At 41.0% G+C, this 15,654-nt stretch overlaps 1 protein-coding gene and 1 long non-coding RNA gene across 2 annotated transcripts; one reads left to right on the plus strand and one right to left on the minus strand.

Annotated features, from left to right (window-relative positions):
• Positions 1–1,712: 1,712 nt before the first annotated feature.
• On the plus strand, positions 1,713–2,556 carry LOC116184295 (uncharacterized). The gene is made up of 2 exons (XR_004149058.2): positions 1,713–2,153; positions 2,303–2,556. It is a non-coding gene; the product is annotated as an uncharacterized LOC116184295 (long non-coding RNA).
• A 2,289-nt stretch (positions 2,557–4,845) lies between these two features.
• ARGLU1 (arginine and glutamate rich 1) lies at positions 4,846–14,780 on the minus strand. The gene is made up of 4 exons (XM_021530223.3): positions 14,175–14,780; positions 10,553–10,778; positions 8,136–8,219; positions 4,846–6,865 (listed from the first exon to the last, which is right to left on the minus strand). The coding sequence occupies exons 1-4, from the start codon at positions 14,528–14,530 to the stop codon at positions 6,701–6,703; spliced, it is 831 nt and encodes a 276-aa protein (XP_021385898.1). The 5' UTR covers positions 14,531–14,780; the 3' UTR covers positions 4,846–6,700.
• Positions 14,781–15,654: the final 874 nt, after the last annotated feature.

The following is a 15,654-nucleotide window of genomic DNA, read 5'->3' on the forward strand; positions in this document are numbered from 1 at the left end:
CGGAGGGCGCCGGGGGGTCGCGGGTGCTCCCGACGCCGCGCTCGGAGCCCGACACGCCGCGGCTCCCGCGGCACTTCCACGGGGCCACAGCTCCCACTAGCGGCCAGCGGCTGCCCGCCGCAGGGCGAGCGGCCCCCTCGGCTGTCCCCCTCCGCCGCTACCCCGCGTTCTGCCCGCTCCGGCGCCCACACGCTTCCACCGCAAAAGTCATCGGCAAAACCCAATAGGGGCGGCGGTACCGCTGCCCCGGGAGCTGGTACCGGGCTGGGAAGGCTGCACACTGCGACAAGAGTTGTACCGACGCTAAACACGGGTGGTGTAAATGGCATAGTCGCTCCTGTGAAATTAAGGTGGTTACCGAATTTCTTCCAGGAGGGATTTCTTGCCAAGACAGTATCTGCAGAAAGGATTAAAAGTTAAATCCCAGTAAATTACCGCGCTCTTTTCTGCCATTTCCCAACCTATTAGTCGAGGCATGCAAAGAACATCCTACCAAAAACCCTAATAAAGAGCCAATTTCGCATAATTTTATGCCTGAAGAAATATGTGTATTCACTTAAAAATCGGCTTCGTAATGGTAGTCGGCCGACTTTTAGACGAACGCCAAGAAGCTCTTATAAGGAAAACAACTGGCACTGTAATTTATTTCCCGGATAAATTTTGGAACCCAGTGTTCTCTTTCGACTCCTTTTAAACTAAACGGGTGTTTTAGCCTGGCAGAGCCCGCTCTTCCCGCTCGCAACAGAGAGGAAAGAAATTGGAAGCGCGCTCGAAGCCCCATAGATTTTGAGTTAATTGTGTTCAGTAGTTCTCTAATGGAATCTACCACTCAAGAAAACAAGGAAATCAGTTTGCTTTTCACACAAAACATCGAATACGTTTTAAGTAAACTGCTTAATTAAATTTAATTTGCAGTGAGGAAGGAATTGCAGATCCGGCGACGCAATTTGGTGGAAAAGGATCTGATTCCCGGGACGGAAACTTAGCACTCAAGTGGGAGCTTAGGTATCTATGCACACCGAGGGGCATCAAAGGAGAACTTCACCAGTGAGGGGAGGAAAGTACTTAATTATTAAACTTTTAAACAAATGTGTGGTGTGTAGCCAGTCGTGAGGAGATGTAAACACGGAGCCTGATAAATGCTTCCAGCGACAGAGACGTGTAAAATAGGTCTACCTCATTTTGTGATGCTGCTGCTGCTTCTGTTTGTTTAGAAGCAAAAGGTTACGAGCGGTGTTTTGCAGAAGTGGTGAGTAAACTGTGACCTCTAACTCTTCGTATCCTTGCTTTAAGTAAACCAGAGGAAATGAAGAGCCCTGGTATTGTCTGAAAATATCCTCTTGTAGCTAAATATATCCCACGGTTCCTATTGTCCAATGCCTAATCATTTTTACGCAAATACAGCTGTTTTACTCTACTGTCCAGCATCCTACCGATGCACACTGTAAGAGTATAAAAAGCCACGTTAATAAAATATTTTTTCAGTAAAAACCAAGACAAAACTGGGCGCTAGCTTCCGAGATAACTTAATCAACAAAGATTAAGATATTCAAAGAAAGGCGGGCTCGGTGGCTACTCTGCTCAGGTCACCCTTTTTGGCCGAGGAACCGGTCGCTGCGGTTGGGTCGGGCCGCAGAGGTACTTAGGTTCCGAAGAGGGCCGGGCCGGGCCGGAGCGGGAGGCGGGTCCGGGCCGGGCGGGGCAGGCGGCGCTCGGGGCTGCGGCGGCGCGGAGCCCCTGGGCAGCCGCGCTGCCACCGCGCTCCTTCCCGCCGCCGGCTCTGCGCCCGCTGATCGGCCTCTGCCTTTCCGTCTCCCGTCCAAGAAGCGCCTCGGAGACGGGAGAAACGGGCGAGTAAAGGCTGGGGACGGGGGTTTCAAAGCGAAAAAGACGAGCGTTCGGAACTTAGAAATCGGCTTCGGCCGCCGCTTCTCTGGGGGCTGTTTCGGGAGGAGGTCCCAGCAGACATTTCGGGTTTCGCAAGGAGCGCGGTTTCCTGACAGACGAGCGCACAGGGAGCCGGCTGTGGGGGAAATCCTGCCGCGGCCTGCGGGGCGGCGCCGCGCTCCCACGGCGCCCGGGCGGCCCGGCTCGGCGGGCGCGGATGGACGCACACATGGACGGATGGGTGGATGAGCACTGCCAGCGAGCAGGTGAGACCTGCCTGTCCCTTGCCTTTACTGAAAAACTGAGACTTTGCTGTTTGTGCCGCTTAAACTTTTATTTCCTGTACCTCACGCTGGCTTAAAAATATTAAAATCTGTTCATCACTGAATAACCTCTTTCACCTTCTTTCCAACAGTGATGTCGACATTAATTATGTAGATACGGGCTCTGGTACTACAAAATCTATAATGAAGGGCAACTAATCTGAATGGGAACAGGACTGGGCCCACAATTCCTGATATTCATTTCAACATCAGCCTAAACATGAAATTTTTGAGATGGAAAAGCTCACCATAATTCATCATTACATTAAAATGTACCCATTTTGAAAGTCAAAAAATTGTATCTCAATGGATACAATTACTGCTAAAGTCAATAAAGAGAAACGATGATTGATGCTTATTCACTTAAATGAATTATCGTTTGAACAAAAGGCCAAGTGTGCCAGATACCTGCAACAGCTCTTAATATATTATTCACAATGCAACAGTGCATTTTCTGCACTTATGGTAGAGTAAGCATACATCTAGATGTTGATTTGCCTTCAGCAGGTCTGTTTAGAACTGTAGTTTCGGTCAACATATCTTAGGAAATGATCTTCCCTTCTCCCAGATACAGCCATAGAATTCAAGCAGCCTTGTAATAAAAATCAAAGACATTCATATATCCAAACCATGCATTTTAACTGTTTGATTTGACTTATGCTGATTCTCTGCACCAGTCCTTGAAAACAAAAATATTTACAGTATTCTATGGTGTGTGATATAAGGGGTAGGAAAAATGACCTGGGATCAAGCTTCTGCTACACAACAGGCCTTTTATTGTCAAAGGGGATCTATGTCATTTCAAGAAGAGCTGATGCTGAGGTAGCACAACCCTTGATTCTATGTGTCAGTCTATGGAAGATGATTGTAAGCATGAGGTTGTTTAGTACAGAATGTTGTTTAGTCAACAGAAACTCAGCACACTTCAGCAGACTAAGAAAATGGTGAGGTGGAAAGAGTGGGATAACCCTGAAATGCACACATGGCAATACCAGCATGAGAATGGAACAGATATGCATGAAAGTCATCGTTCAGCTCCTGCTAGACTGGCCCATCAGTCTGAAACGATACCAACCTGGGCACTTCAACCATATCCTCCTGCCCTGGAATGAGTCTTAGGCACACAGGCAGCTCCACAGCTCTCTTCTGAAATAAATCCCCTCTGTAACACAACCTGGAAGGTGTTTATTGACTTCAATTTCACCTGCACTTGCACCAAGTTGAGATCTAGCAATGACAGAGCTAAGGCCCCAAATGCTCTGAAAATGTTTAATGAAATACTCCATGCAGTTAAAAGTGAGTAATAACCAACATCTCCATATTTGGTGTACATGCAAAAAATGGCAGAAACTCAATCCTGAGAGCATGTTAATAGCATTGCAAAGAGGGAGAGATCAGCTTCAGGTCAGGAAGGACATTAGGGCAAGGTGTATGAGGTGGCACATAGCTCAAGAGAAAAGGAGACATCAAATGTTAAACCTTCTTTTTCAAGACAAGATAGGAATGGATGAACTGTTGATACTTTAGTGAGGTTATACATATGAATGCATTTGCTTGGCAGTTTAGACATCTAACGTAATTGTCTATGCTTTGCTAAGCTGCAAGGATGCCATCCCTCCAATACATTTCTCAGGAGTTAGCTTTCAACTTGGGCTTGGGAAAAATATGATAAATGAACATATGAAGTTCAAACGGCAGTTCAGCAAATCACCAAAGTAAGAGCACATGTTTAACGTGCTGTTCTAAGGCCTTCCATGCTCCCATCTTTGCCAGACACACTGTTTCATATTATAATAACTATTCAGGACATTTATGACCAAGTTTGGGAACACTAAGATATCTTCTGTTCCCATATAAGGGAAATCAATACTGCACAAGGCAGGTGGCAATGAAAATGCCTACCTGCCTCTCTGGGATGGTCAACAACATAGAAAACTCCAGAACAACCCAAAACTTGCCTAACCAAAATTTGAAGTTCAAACTGTAATGAAATAAAAATTAAACATTGAACACAATCACCAACAGCATTTTCTCTATGCAGACACATGCAGGTGGCTTATGGTTAAAACACTACGTGTCAGTCTGTATTTCTGCATACTTTGCATTAAAAGGATACATATCCCAAGTTCTTACCATCAAATGTCAACTTGCCCCCTTTCCAAACTATATGCATCTATAGTTTTCTAGAAATCAACAGTATCTCTGAAGTTCTACAATAATTTTAAAAAAGAAAAGCCCACAGCAATGCAAATATCACATTCACCCACACAAGGTCTACAAAGATGTAAGACAGAATGCCTTAAGTCAGCTTCTACCCCAACAGAGGAAACCAAACCAAAGACCTAACTGCTTTTCCTTTTTTTTTTTGAGGGCAGGGGAAAGAGAAACAGGTAGTGAAATGTGGAATGGCAGAAGAGGCAATCTCATGAGGAATGGGCATTTTGTCCACAAGATAGTCTGAGGTGGGACTAAAAATAACCTGGTAACTTCTAAGCCTACACAATATTAAATGCAGAGAACAAATGTTGCTCTTTAGCAGCAAATCATGTGATGCAGAACAAAATGCTTGATACCACAGCTGCATGTAAGATTATTTAGCTTCTTGCTTTTATAACAGGAAACAAAACTGCATAGGTCTGTTTTGAGTATTGACTTTTAATAGCTTGTTTCTCATAAGGGAACAGGGGATGTTTTCTGCTTTAGAAATACAGGTATCAGTTGATCTTTAAATACAGCCTGCTCCTGCCAACAGGTCATGTACATGATTTATTTGGCTTCAGCTTTTGTTTTTATGCATTAAACAACTTTCAACCTTCTTCTGTCATACAATATATTGACAAATTTAAGTACAGTAATAATGTAGGTATTTTACCATCTTCACATTTTCTTGACGTACTGGACAAAGCAATACACATCAGTCTGCTCCCATGCCCCGGTTTCATACAAAGCTTGTTGAATACTGCTTTCAGCAGCACATTCAACTTGCTCCCACATTTAATTGGCTAAAGCTACAGAAACAGACCCTTTGGGAATATCAGGAATTACTTCCAACTTTGTCCAGTGACATTCAAATGCTCAGGCAATTACTGGTAACTGTCATTTTGTGGTTACTACAGATGTTACACGCTGACAGGAAAAAGAAAGTTTTAGAACTGGACAAGCTATAGTAATCTAGGTTTTGGTAGAGGAACTACATATAAAAAGGGGGACCTAATATATATAGTTTTTAATCTGTAGTTTCATTTTTCAAAATAAAACCTGTATATATAAATGGATAAGATTCAAGATCTGTATAATAGTTGCTCTCTGGCTAAAACAATATATTTAGACAGAATCTCACTTTCTGTATTTCAGTTCAAATGTACTAGCCAGTCCAGTCCTTTGGGAGAAAAAACTTCCATTTTTAAATCCTTCAAGTTCCATCCGATTCATTATATGGTAATGACCTTAACTTATACAATAGATTATATTATGGGATGAACTGAAGGGGTTTAGATATCGGAAGTATCAATCTGGGTGCAGTAAGCCAAACAGCCATTTAAACATGATACGACAGCTGAAATAAGTCTCTGTCAGAACAAAAACCAACATTCATAAAAACAGCAGCAGCCATCAATAACATTCACAACTGCAGGGATTTTTTACTGTGTGTGATTTTGCATTTTAAGTAAAAGCCACAATAGTTTAAAGCAAAATTTAAAAAAATATCACTATAGTCCTGAATTTAATAATGTGAATTGTCACTTCTATAGCTGTTTATTGAAGTGTACTAAAAAAAATTTACTTAAACATACGTATTTAAGACTTTAACTTTATTCAGCAAATTGGTTTATTTACACAATGGGGAACGCTGGTTGAATGCTGTCAATGTAATAAAAACAAATCTAACAGAGACAATACTGAACTCTCTCTATGTATTCATAGCAGAAATGACAAACTATTTCCTTACCTGTATCAGGAACATCAAGCGCAACAACGGGACAGTATCATAGGACACTGATTTAACAATAAACCACAGAGGTCCAGTAATACTATGGCGATTTACTCATGTATTTACTGACTTTAAAATAAAAACATTAAAAGTCAGCAATACCCAGTAAAAAGTTCTGTCAATTATCAGAGTCAAACTCTGATGAGTAGGTCAGTAAAACCTTATCAGATCATCCACAGTTCATAAAGTTACATGAGTTGCTTCAGACCACCAATACAGAAACAAAATTGATGAAAACAGATTATCCTCTAAAAAGCAACGATGATCTGATAAGGGTTTAACTTAATGGAAGTTAAAAAAAAATAAGAATTGCAGAGCACAGCCCCTATTAGAACAAGCTAACTTTCATAAAAGACAAAAAAATTTGAGAGAAAGAAAAAAAACAAAAAAACACTTCAACATGAAGCTACCATACAAAGTTTTTTTTTGTTTTCCTGGTTTTTTTTTTGTTGTTTTTTTTTTGTTTATTTTTTTTCTTTTAAGAGTTCAGAGTTGAAATTTAATCCTGGCTTTTTAGGGAGAAGGACAGTTTTGGCCTAGACTTTCCTTTGCCCAGGATAATTTTTTGCTCTTCCTTTTGCTGACGCTGTCTCTCTTGTTCTAGTTTCATCCTCTCCTCATGAATCTTTCTTTGTTCTTCAACAATTTTCAATTGTTCTTCAGCCTATACAGGAAAATGGTAAAATTTAGGCCAGCATATTTTGTAGTCATAAAAGCAATTTACAAGTCTATATTAACTTCCAAACAGGTGGAATCCTGCATAAGTATGTAAGCAGTTCCACCTGAGCTGGGTGCCATAGTTGGTTTCAGTGAAACCATTTATAAAATGGTTATTTGAATTGAGTTTAAAAGAAACACTGAGAACTTACTACAGCTAGTGTATCGAAATCTGGAGTGTTTACATGCCAAGTTTTTCAACATTGCTTTGGAAACAACACATTACATTTTAATTAAGGAAGACATTAGATATATACAGAAATTGTCCCAACACTTGTCACTTGTGTAAGCTGAAGTACCATACACGCATAACGAAATCACATTATCTTCATGCTGAAGTATCTCTGCTCCAAAACCCATCTAAAAACCCCTCCTAATCCAAAACCATCTTCACTTGATTTACACCTAGTCAATCCTTACATTGACCTATGGTTCTTACAGCACTCCCAGTGGTCTTCTAAAGGTGCTTATTTAGTTCATTATATCAGTCAATACTTTAAATTTTCCATTTGTCCTGTTTCTACCAGAAGAGGTTGAGAAAAGGGTAAAACAGAAAGAAATCTAAAGTAGATGTAGCTCAAGCAGATTTAAGAAGCCTCATTTTTATATGAAAGAGGTGTAATTACTTGGGCAATTGAAACTGACAGAGTTCAATCAGGATTTAGAAGCAGCTTAGTTTGTCTTGTCATCAATTGATTAGAATCAGCTAAATCATATTGAATGTTTTCATGTGGCAAGCACCTGATTTAAAAGGGCTTAAGAAGACCAACATAAGTTAGACTTTCCTAGCTTACACATCTTAAGCTTATGCTGAAAGATCCTTTCAGCACTTCTATATCAACATTATACTTAGAATCAAATCTAGTTTGTACTTGTCTCGCTCAACAAAACAGAATTAGTCAAACAAAGCTGAACATGTTTGTAAACTTACTTCAACCCTCCCCATAAGATATAGTTAAAATGTACTTTTTAAATTCTGAAGGCAGCCATCTCTTCTCTGAATTAACTGCATCCAAACTATTTACCATCCTAGTGTTGCTGCTAAGAATCTGGTCTTTCATGCTCAGGGAAAGGACAGCAATGTTACTGAAGGAACCAGCAATACAATACACAGGCTTAACTCTAGAAAAGGTTGATTTGTTTATTTTAATTGTGTTGCAAATCTGGCAGAGACACCTGTATTTCCCTATAGAACAGTTAACAACACCTTCACATACCAGTTTAGCTTGTGCTTCTGCAATTTTTCGATTATTCTCTTCTAGTATTCGTTCTAGTTCCTCACGCTTTGCACGCTCTTCTTCCTAAAGGGGAGGACAGGGCAGGATGTTAGTAAAGTAAAATACTCATTTCTGCACGTTCACTAATCTTTCTCAGAATTCTTCTGTGAACTGACTTAAAGTGGCAGCTTTACAGCCACCTATTTTGCCTCACAACGGTAAACTGTGCAGCCACTAAAACTGGTTTCTAGCACTCAATTTAAATCATCCCGCCCAGTCCAAACAGCAACCAACTAAACCCTCCCTAATCACAGAATCCTGACAATTTATTACTAGGATTTTAATATCACACAAATCAACAAGGACAACTACAAAAACTGGATAGTATTTACCAAATTAAAAAGTAATATAGAAAATATAAATAAAGTGAATAGTTTGTCTCACCAATTAAGTATACCTACGTATTCTTTACCTATACTCCTTTAATCAGCATTAAAAGTTGAATATTTACTGTCTTGTCCAGTGTCCTGCAGAGTGTGCTCCTCGGCTGCCATACGCGCCAGCTTCCTCTTTAAAATGATTTGTACTGTTAGCTTGGCAATACCTGCATCAGCAGCTCAACCATTTATAAAGAAACAACATACAAGGAAGGCTGAGCTGAGGAATGCAGATGTTTATGGTAAGAAGGAACAAAAATATGTAAATCATTCCTAAGGCAAACAGTTAATAAGAAAAATACATTTACTGTTAGTGAAAAATACAAATGGTAATCCATACTTCATGGAGCTATGGGCTTCTTTCATGGGGAGAATGGACTTAACATTCAGTATTTTGACAATTTTAAGACAGCTGAAACTGTCTGCAGTATGAACTTGGAATTCAGGAGTCCAGGGAAGGCAAGATCAGGAAATAAAGCCTTGTAATTGTTGTTTTCTTGGTGAATTTTATGGAACTCTGTTATTCAACTCAAATATGAAGACTGCGTGAAAAATTCTGAAGTGTTTCAGTTCACATAATATATATCCAAATTATTTTTATATTTGGAGGATTTAAAGTTAGCCAGAGGTTTGTGTCTGTGTAAGAAAAAAAAGTTAATACGAACAAAGCAAGCATATGAAAACTTCTTACTATGACTAGTAACCAGCTACTAGCTAGCACACTTCACTCCAGGCATGGAGGTTCATTCTACATTACAAAGAACTGGTGGGACTTCTCCACATGACAATACCAAAAACACTTTTTTTAAAAAAACAAGTCATCCATCTGATCAAATGAAAACCTCTACATATGAAGAATTTGCTGACTATGAACATGTAAATTCAACTTAAACTCTGATATTAAAGTCTGAATTTGCGAGAAAAGTTTATAAATTATTTATTCTTTTTAGTACTTATTGTAACTCAGCATTCCATTTAATTTGATACCATGTGACTGACAAGTCACATCTAGTATGAAGGGGAAAACTGCATTGCTACTGTCTCTCCTTTCACAAGCCAATCAAAACATTAATTTAAAATAAACTGTGTAGGACGTAGAGAGTGAAAAAAGCATTTAACACTTATGACTATTTAGCACAAATTTCCTCTACGGTTTGAAGTTTGTCTTGAAATTTCTGGATCCTGGAATGATTGGTGCAGGCAGGCATCAAAGCCTTTAGTAGCAAATTACTGTCTCACAGAAAGACATTTTCAGCTTCTGCTCCAGCTGCCGATTAAAAACCAAAACAAAACAACAAAAAAAAGGCCCCAAAAACCCAAGTCACACGTTCAGCTTGACTTCAGACAAGGGCAACCTGCTCTTTTATAACTTCTAGGGAGAAAAAAAGGAGTTGTTAGTAGTTATTAAAAATGGATATAATGATTTGGACAGAGATCCTTCGTGAAGACGTGGATGGGCTTATGCTCGAAGTCCCAGAATTAGTCCAATGTATGCTCAAGGAAAATGTTCATTTTAAATGAAGAGTAAGAAACCTATTTGTTAAAGACAGGTACTGCAGCTCACTGCTGGACCCTGCTTTTTGCCTGGCTGAAGGCAAAAGCCTCTTACAGTCTAGGTAAACAAAATGAAACAAATGAAGGATACATAATAACATATTTTTTAATACCCTTCCCCAAAATGAAAGGACTGCTGATAAATCCTGCAGCCATGGCAAAAGTTTCAAACAATTCTGAAATATATGTAGGTCAGTTCCATTAAGAATCAAGTATCCTTGTTCAGGTTTTAGGAGAGTAACTGTTTAAATACCAGTGAGCTCCTCTGAATAGGCTAGAAATTAAGTTTCGCAGCAATGCAAGTTTATATGAGAAGGGAATTAGATTTGCTGTATTCCATCTCTTTCTGAACCGAACAGGAGGCACAAACCGACACTGAAAGTTTTGCCATGGACTGTCTCTACTTTCCAAACGACCGAGCGTTACCTCTCTGGCTTTTTGTGCTGCAAGTTCAGCTTGTCGCTGTCGCTCGAGTTCTTCGAGCAACTGTTTTTCCATGATGCGCTTAGCCTCCTCCACCCTGCGGAGAACCTCTCGCTCAATCTCATCCTTTCTTTTCTCCAACTCTTCTTCTACGCGTTTAGCTACAAGTTCTTCCACCCTTCGAGCAGTTTCTTCCTCTATGAGTTTCTCTTCAATTTCTTGTTGACGACTGCAAAATGCAAACATGAGGATTACATTTTTCATCAGTAACGTTGGCACTGAAACAAACTCCTTCAACACACAGAATCAGCTATGCTACTGAATACATTTAAAGAAAGTCAATCTTCAGGCAGCGCTCCTGTAACAGGGAATCCATTCAGACCATTCCATAGTTAGTATCTTTCTCTGTAACAACATACTAAATTGAAGACAACTTATCATCCTATTTCTTGATCACAATTAGAGAGGGGGAAAAAGGGAAAAACCCCAACCCATACCAAAAACTGTAACACCATGCCCCCCTCCTTCAAAAAATCCAAACCCCACCCAACTTTGACCATCATTTACCCTTCGAGAGTTTATATGGTCTCAATTTTAAGCCGCATATAGCAATAATATCCTGTAAAATCTTGCCTTAAAGCCACCACCTTAAAGGCACCAAACTATCTCCAGTATCTTAAAATAGAAGAGAGCAGTACAATTCATCTGGCATTATTATGGGCTTTGGGGAGAAGAATCTTGTTTTAAACTTGATATTGAACTTCTGTTTCAAACATTCCATGAAGTACAGAACAATCTTATGAAACTTTTCTGGCCTGTCAGCAACATAAATCCAAGATTCAGATGAACAACTACTGCTGTAGTATCTTAATATCCTGTCATTTTCAGAATGTTTGCATTTTACTATCTCATTTGGAGATATCTATCTTGTCTGAAAAACAACTAATTTAAAAAAAAAGCTACATAATTGCATAAGAAGTTACATATAACTTATAGATGACCCAAGGCACAACTTGCAAATACACAATAGATGTGAAGTATGAATTACTTATCTAGATAACCATGAGAAATACAAAGGTGAAAGCCTCCCAGTTTCTCCTAGTCATGTGTCATCTTTTCAAAACCACTGAACTACATGGATCTATTATAATTACTGAAAGAATTAGATCTCTTTCAGTAGAAAGTTTTGGAATCCTCAACTCAATCACTGGCCAAAGACCAATCTTAATGTTACAATCCTCAAGAGATAGCAAATTTAGCTAGGGTATATTAGACAAGTATTCATTTTACCAAATGGACACAAAGTATCTTGAAGTGATTTTTTTCTGATTAAAAAAAAAAAAAAAAAGAAAAAAAAAAGCCAAAGCAACATAAGGCAAACAAAAACCTAGACCACTCCCAGAAAAATGTGCCAACCCCACTCAAATAAATTATTTTATTTTAAAAGGTCTCCAGTCCCTCTTATTCACCAGCGACTACTCTCACCATCCTGAACCAATACTGTTTAGTATACTTAAGAGGCTAGAGTGCCAGAGAAATAAATTGTCATTAAGTTCATATTCTCATGTTTTATTAAATATTCATAGCTTTACATTTAACATCAGGAAATCTAGGAAAAAAGTTAGCTAATTGAATAAAGATAGTGCATAGTTACAAAAATACCATTGCATTCACGTCTGAAAAACATTTTCAAATATCCGCAGCAATTGACGATGCACTCAAATTAAGCACTGTGCCTGCACGTTTCATTCTTCTCACTCCAACAAACTCCAGTCAAATTAAATGAATGAAATGTATTTTCAGACTTATAGGCAATGACATTACAATGGCTTAGACCTTATTAAGAAAATAAAATTATAAACACAGATATAAATCTCAGTGATTTATTCTGTATCATATCAACTATTTTTCTTTTAAATCATATGAACTTACAGCATTTTATAATTTTATCATTCTGGCCTACTGAATTATGATTCCAGAGGATCAGATAAGTCACTAGTATAAAAAACTATTTTTCGTATGATCCATTTACTTCTTAAAGACTAACTGTATGAAATCTGGAGAAAAGAAACAACTTACATTTTACCAAATTTCTGAGGGGAAAAAAGTCATACATGCAAGGCAAGGAAATGAGCACTATAAGAAAAGGCTGAAGTTATGCTGTTTCTTGAGATTTGAACAAGACATGAGAAGAAGAAAGTCAGTTCCAATTTATGAACTGTCCACTAATGGATTCAGTCAGAAAGGAAGCACTTCTTTCCTTATCTCACATGAATCTACACTAAGATACGTAATACAATTTACAGATGACTTACTAAAATACCATACTTCCCTACTCGAATTTTCATTGCTTTTTCTTTTTATTATTTAAAGTGTATTGTAGAAGTATCAAAATTCTATATTCAATCTTTTCCAATAATGATTCTTCCTCTAACATCTACTATTCTGTAGCAAGTACTGTTGAAATACCATATTCCTTCTACACAGACTTCATGAGCTTTTTAAAATTTCAAAGCTAACTTCCATAGAAAATTTACACATGAACTAAACCAACTCCTAAGTACTAGAATAAACTATTAATTACATTCTCAAATTTTTAAGCACATTCCAGTTCTTCTTTGTAGATATGCACAGAATAGTTTTCTTAATTTAAGTACTGAATAAAATTCTAAACCACAAAACAAGGATCAGTATGTCAAAATATGTCAATTTTCACATGTTTGCATTACTGTGGAAGTTTCTGACTCTCAAAACTCTGAAGTTATCAAAGGTGATTATCTTCAAAGGAAAATGAAAGTGACAGTTTGGGCCCAACAAGCCCAACAACTAGTATTTCCTGAGAACGACGATATGGCTTAAGTAAAGCTCCACCTGAGAATTAACAGCACCACTTGGCTTCATATGTACAAACAAGTGCTTTTTCTGGATAAGGTGGTCCAATGAGCAAGGGTAGTGTTCAAAGTAAAAGAACCACCTGATTATAAATCATTCTTCTCTCTACTGCATAAAGGTCTATTTTATAACTTCATATGCTGCTAAACATATTCATGCATCCCCATCGTTTATTAAAATAGTATTTATATCTGCAGACTTAATAAATAACCACACTCCCCATAACATAAACTGAAAAAAGGGCAAGGTTTCAGATGAAACAAGTCACCGGATCTCACGGTCCCATTTGGCAAGAAAGTAATCCCACAGTGTTAATACAGCAGCTGCACAGTGTTCCTGGAAACCCTCACTCGAGCACCTCCAGACACCTCCGCTCGACGCGTAACCAGCTCCACGCCACGAAGGGGAGGGGCGGGCGTGCAGCAGTGCAGCACAAAGCCTCAGGGGCGCCGAGGCCTCCACCGCACAGGGAAGTTTAGGAGCAGCGCAGGAGGGAGAGACCAGCCACGGCGGACGGGAGCGGGCAGCGCCGGCCGAGGGAGGAGGCGTGCGGGCGGGAGCCGGGCTCTGAGAAACGGGCGGATGGCGGGAAAACAGGCACTGGCCCGGCCTCAGCGAGGGCCCGAGCGCCTGCAGCCAGCCCCTAGCCCACGGGGAGAGAGAGGCCCGAGCACTTCCCTTCCTCCCTCATCCCTCACCACCCCCTCATGCCCAGCGCAGGCCCGGGGCTCACATTTTCCTCTGCCGCTCGAACTCCGCTTTTTTCTCCTCCTCCTCCCGCTTCTGTTTCTCATCCAGGCTGCTGCGCTTGCTCACCGTGCGCCCGAAGATGTCGATGCGGTCGGGGGGGGAGGAGGCGCGGTCGCGGTCGCGGTCCCGGTCGCGCCGGGAGGAGGGGGCCGTATTGGAGCGCGAGCGGGAGCGCGACTCCCGGCGCCGGTTCCGCTTGCTCTCCCGGGACTTGGAGCGCTTCCTTGCCCGCTCCTTTTCTCGGGAGCGGGACCGCGATCGGCTCCGGTTCTTCTTGGCGTGCTTGGAGCTCTTGGTGTGCTTGGAGCGGGATGAGCTCCGGCTGCGGGACCGACCCATCCCGGCAGAGGAGAGAAGAGGCCGCGCCGGCGACCGCTTGACCACCCCCGCCCCCTTTGCTAGCGGCGCCCGGGAGTGGTGCGAGGAGGCTCTGCGCGCATCAGCACCGCCCTGGCGGGCCCTTCGTCTTCCCCCTTTCCACCGCTTTGCGCTGCGAGGAGAAGGAACAGGCCCCGAGAGCGGGAGAGAGTCCGGACGCAGCCAAGATGGCGGCCCTGGCTGAGCAGTGACTCTCCTCTCCCGCCCCACAATGCACCGCGCCGTGCCCGAGCCGTGCGCTCCCCTCCCCGCCGCCTCCGGCGCCGCGCCGGCGGAGCCCGAGCGCACTCGGCAATGTCCGGCAGCCAATGGCGAGCGCCGCTCGGAGCGGGCCCGCGCCGGCCGAGGGGTCGCCTCCGAGGGAATTGCAGTGTGTCCCTTGATTGAAAGTTCTCTCAAACATTGATTACTTTATTTTTATTTTGTTTTGATATGGAGAACAGAGAAAATTATCACTGCAGATTAAGGAAGTTGCGAAAAACTTCCTTAATCTTTCACTAAATTGTGAAAATGAGTTTTTGAGCACTATGAAGACCCACCCTTAAAGGGAAAGAATCACCTGAGATTCGTAGATGTTCAGTGGTCGAAAGGAACGACAAAAGTCAGAGGGCTCGCAAACAACCAGAAAGTTTTATCAGTGAATTACACACTTGGCAAAGAAGTTAGTATGTTAGTCCCTGGTCTGTTTTCCTGGTAGTTTCAGTGTGGCACAGGGAAGGGCTGTCTTGGTCGTATTTAAGTGTATTTACCTGTAGACATTATTGTCATTTGTTAGCTACAGGTGTGTAGGCATAGGGGAGTATGAGCTCAGTTGGTATCCAGGTCAGGCAGAGAGTATGAACTCGGAGGTTCTATAGCTATCTGTGTAGGATGCTTTTATCCCAGTTCTGCCACGTAATTGTTAGCCATTTCTTCTACGACAACATTTGGAACTGATGTTATTCTTTATTTCAGTAAACTGGTGCAATCTATAGATAGTTAACCTCATTCCTTACTCTGAGCCGCAATTTTAGCTCCTTCATATCTTCCACAACTTGTGTGCTTTGTTAATTTTTTTAATATCATATTTTAATAATCATATTTTT

The sequence above is a fragment of the Lonchura striata genome, chromosome 2 (assembly GCF_046129695.1).
Source record: "Lonchura striata isolate bLonStr1 chromosome 2, bLonStr1.mat, whole genome shotgun sequence".
Classification (NCBI taxonomy): domain Eukaryota; kingdom Metazoa; phylum Chordata; class Aves; order Passeriformes; family Estrildidae; genus Lonchura; species Lonchura striata.

Excerpts from the sequence above, each read along its gene's own strand:
- ARGLU1 (XM_021530223.3), bottom strand. The coding sequence starts at position 14,530 with ATGGGTCGGTCCCGCAGCCGGAGCTCATCCCGCTCCAAGCACACCAAG. Across the intron at positions 10,779-14,174 it reads TTCGAGCGGCAGAGGAAAAT|TCGTCAACAAGAAATTGAAG; the intron begins GTGAGCCCCGGG and ends TGCATTTTGCAG. Across the intron at positions 8,220-10,552 it reads CAGCACAAAAAGCCAGAGAG|GAAGAAGAGCGTGCAAAGCG; the intron begins GTAACGCTCGGT and ends CCTCCCCTTTAG.